Source organism: Halyomorpha halys, unplaced genomic scaffold (assembly GCF_000696795.3).
Source record: "Halyomorpha halys isolate HHAL.00 unplaced genomic scaffold, Hhal_1.1 Scaffold206.1, whole genome shotgun sequence".
In the NCBI taxonomy this organism is placed as follows: Eukaryota; Metazoa; Arthropoda; class Insecta; order Hemiptera; family Pentatomidae; genus Halyomorpha; species Halyomorpha halys.
The window spans coordinates 86,902-88,852 of record NW_027108531.1 but is presented as its reverse complement, the minus strand read 5'-3'; the positions used below and the strand labels follow the sequence as shown (position 1 = coordinate 88,852).

The 1,951-nt window shown below is 30.7% G+C and overlaps 1 protein-coding gene across 1 annotated transcript in view; it reads right to left on the bottom strand.

The window, feature by feature from the left end:
• Positions 1-1,951, bottom strand: part of CenB1A (Centaurin beta 1A) — a gene marked incomplete in the record, with an annotated part of 29,502 nt that overhangs the window by 12,175 nt on the left and 15,376 nt on the right. Inside the window, 1 exon segment of the mRNA XM_067046849.1 lies at positions 658-824. Within this exon segment, the coding sequence (XP_066902950.1) occupies positions 658-824 (167 nt within the window).

The window sequence follows — 1,951 nt, the reverse complement described above, 5'->3', positions numbered from 1 at the left end:
ATGAAACATACAACATATTTACTTATTGTATTATTTTGTACAGTTGTAAATTACATTAAATAAATAAATAAATAAATAAAAAATTTTTTTTTAATCTACAACTCTTATCTATTGGTGTTTTTAATTTAATCTAAAAATCTGTATTAGTTTTAATTTTTAAAAAAAAGTGTATTATTACTTTCCTTCCTAAGGACTGGTTCAAATTTTCAATGTACAGTTTTCAACAAATCTATCCATTTTAGTGCCCCTTATGTTGAAAAAAAAAAAAAAAAATCAGCTCTTTATGAATTTGATGAAATTTGTTTAAAAGTCTTCTACTTAAAGCTACTAAACATTTCATACATAGCATAAATCCCTGAGAAAAACTGGAAAAAAAGTAAAAAATAAAACTCTGATGGTATATAACTTAAAAAGTTTACTTTTTATGCTAAACTGTAATCGAAAAATGCCAAATAGGCGTTTGAAAGACCTAAAATTGAAAGAATTATGACTCATCGATTTCCGACCCTGTATCTAGCTGACAAGAAATTTAATTAAAATAAAGTTTTCTGAATTACAAGACCTTTTTTAACTACAGACGTATTAGATAGTTGATTAACACTATCATATATTATGGCTTAATCTAAATTATTCATCGATTACAATATCAAAACTTACACTGTTAATCGCCTGATGGAGGTGAGTCTTTCCGTCCTGTTCCGGGTTCACCCACAGCTTTTCGGCTCCTAAAGCCATCGCTTGAAGCATCACTGGAATGTTATGCGCCGCGGAAGCTTTATACAGAAGAAGAGTAGGGGAAAGCTTGCTAATATCCTCTTCGCTGACTTAAAACAGAAAATAAAAATAAATTCACCAAATTATCAAGGCATAGCTTAAAATTCTCATTTATTTTATAGCATCATATTAAATAAAAATATTGGAAGATCGCTGACTGATAATAAGTAATACATAAAAGGAAGATGGTCAGGGTGCGGTAAAAAAAAACTCAAATAGTAATTAAACTATATAATAAACTATGAGCCAACATTTTGCCCCACTTTGAAGGGCTTTATCAGGGCTAAAAAAGATACAAACAATTAAAATAATGTAACATAGTAAGAAAATTTTTACATTTTAGTTGTTTGTACCTTTTTTAAGCCATGCAAAATAGGGCAAAACATTGGCTCAAAATAGATAGTTTAATTATTATTTAGTAATTTGAGAAGAAAAATATGTAATTATATTTGTGTGTTACAAATATATTATAATACTCATTATAATAAGTAATAGAGACAGTTGCTAGGGGTTGATAATTGTCGCTAAGGTGTCACCTAGCAATGGACCAACCATCTTAGTTTTTAATGCAGTTCTGGCTAATTAGTGGCCATGGTAGCATCTAAGTAGCCCTGTCTGTGTTTATAATTTAATTGGTTGGACATTTTAATGAGTTAACCGTCATTACAGTTCGGAACCAGACCACTTCTGTGTTTCGACTTTAATATGAGTTCCGGATAATTAGTGGCCATGAACATGTAACCAGCCCTGTCTGCGTTCATTTTGTCAGCTCGCCTGATACATTAATACGACTTTTGGATATTTGGACTATCGATGAGCCACTACACTAACTTTAGACCACTGCATCAGTGTATTTAGCTACAAGAGCTGCGATCTACACATCTCAGCAGCCCTCTTCCTCTGACCTATCGGAGTGGAGCAACCTTACGTCAAACTAGTATTTATTTTATATTGTAATATGCTCTTTATGAGTAAATAATATATTTTGATGTATAAAGGGTTTATAATATGTTTTATTTTATGTATCATTTTAAGATTGTTAATTTGTTTTGTTTATCCAAAAAGCAAGCTAACCAATTTTCATTGTCTATAATAACTTCGTGATTAAAAACAAAACCAAGATGGCGGTACGTATTCTTCAGTCAAGTATGTTGAATCAAGGCCACGTTGAGCAAAT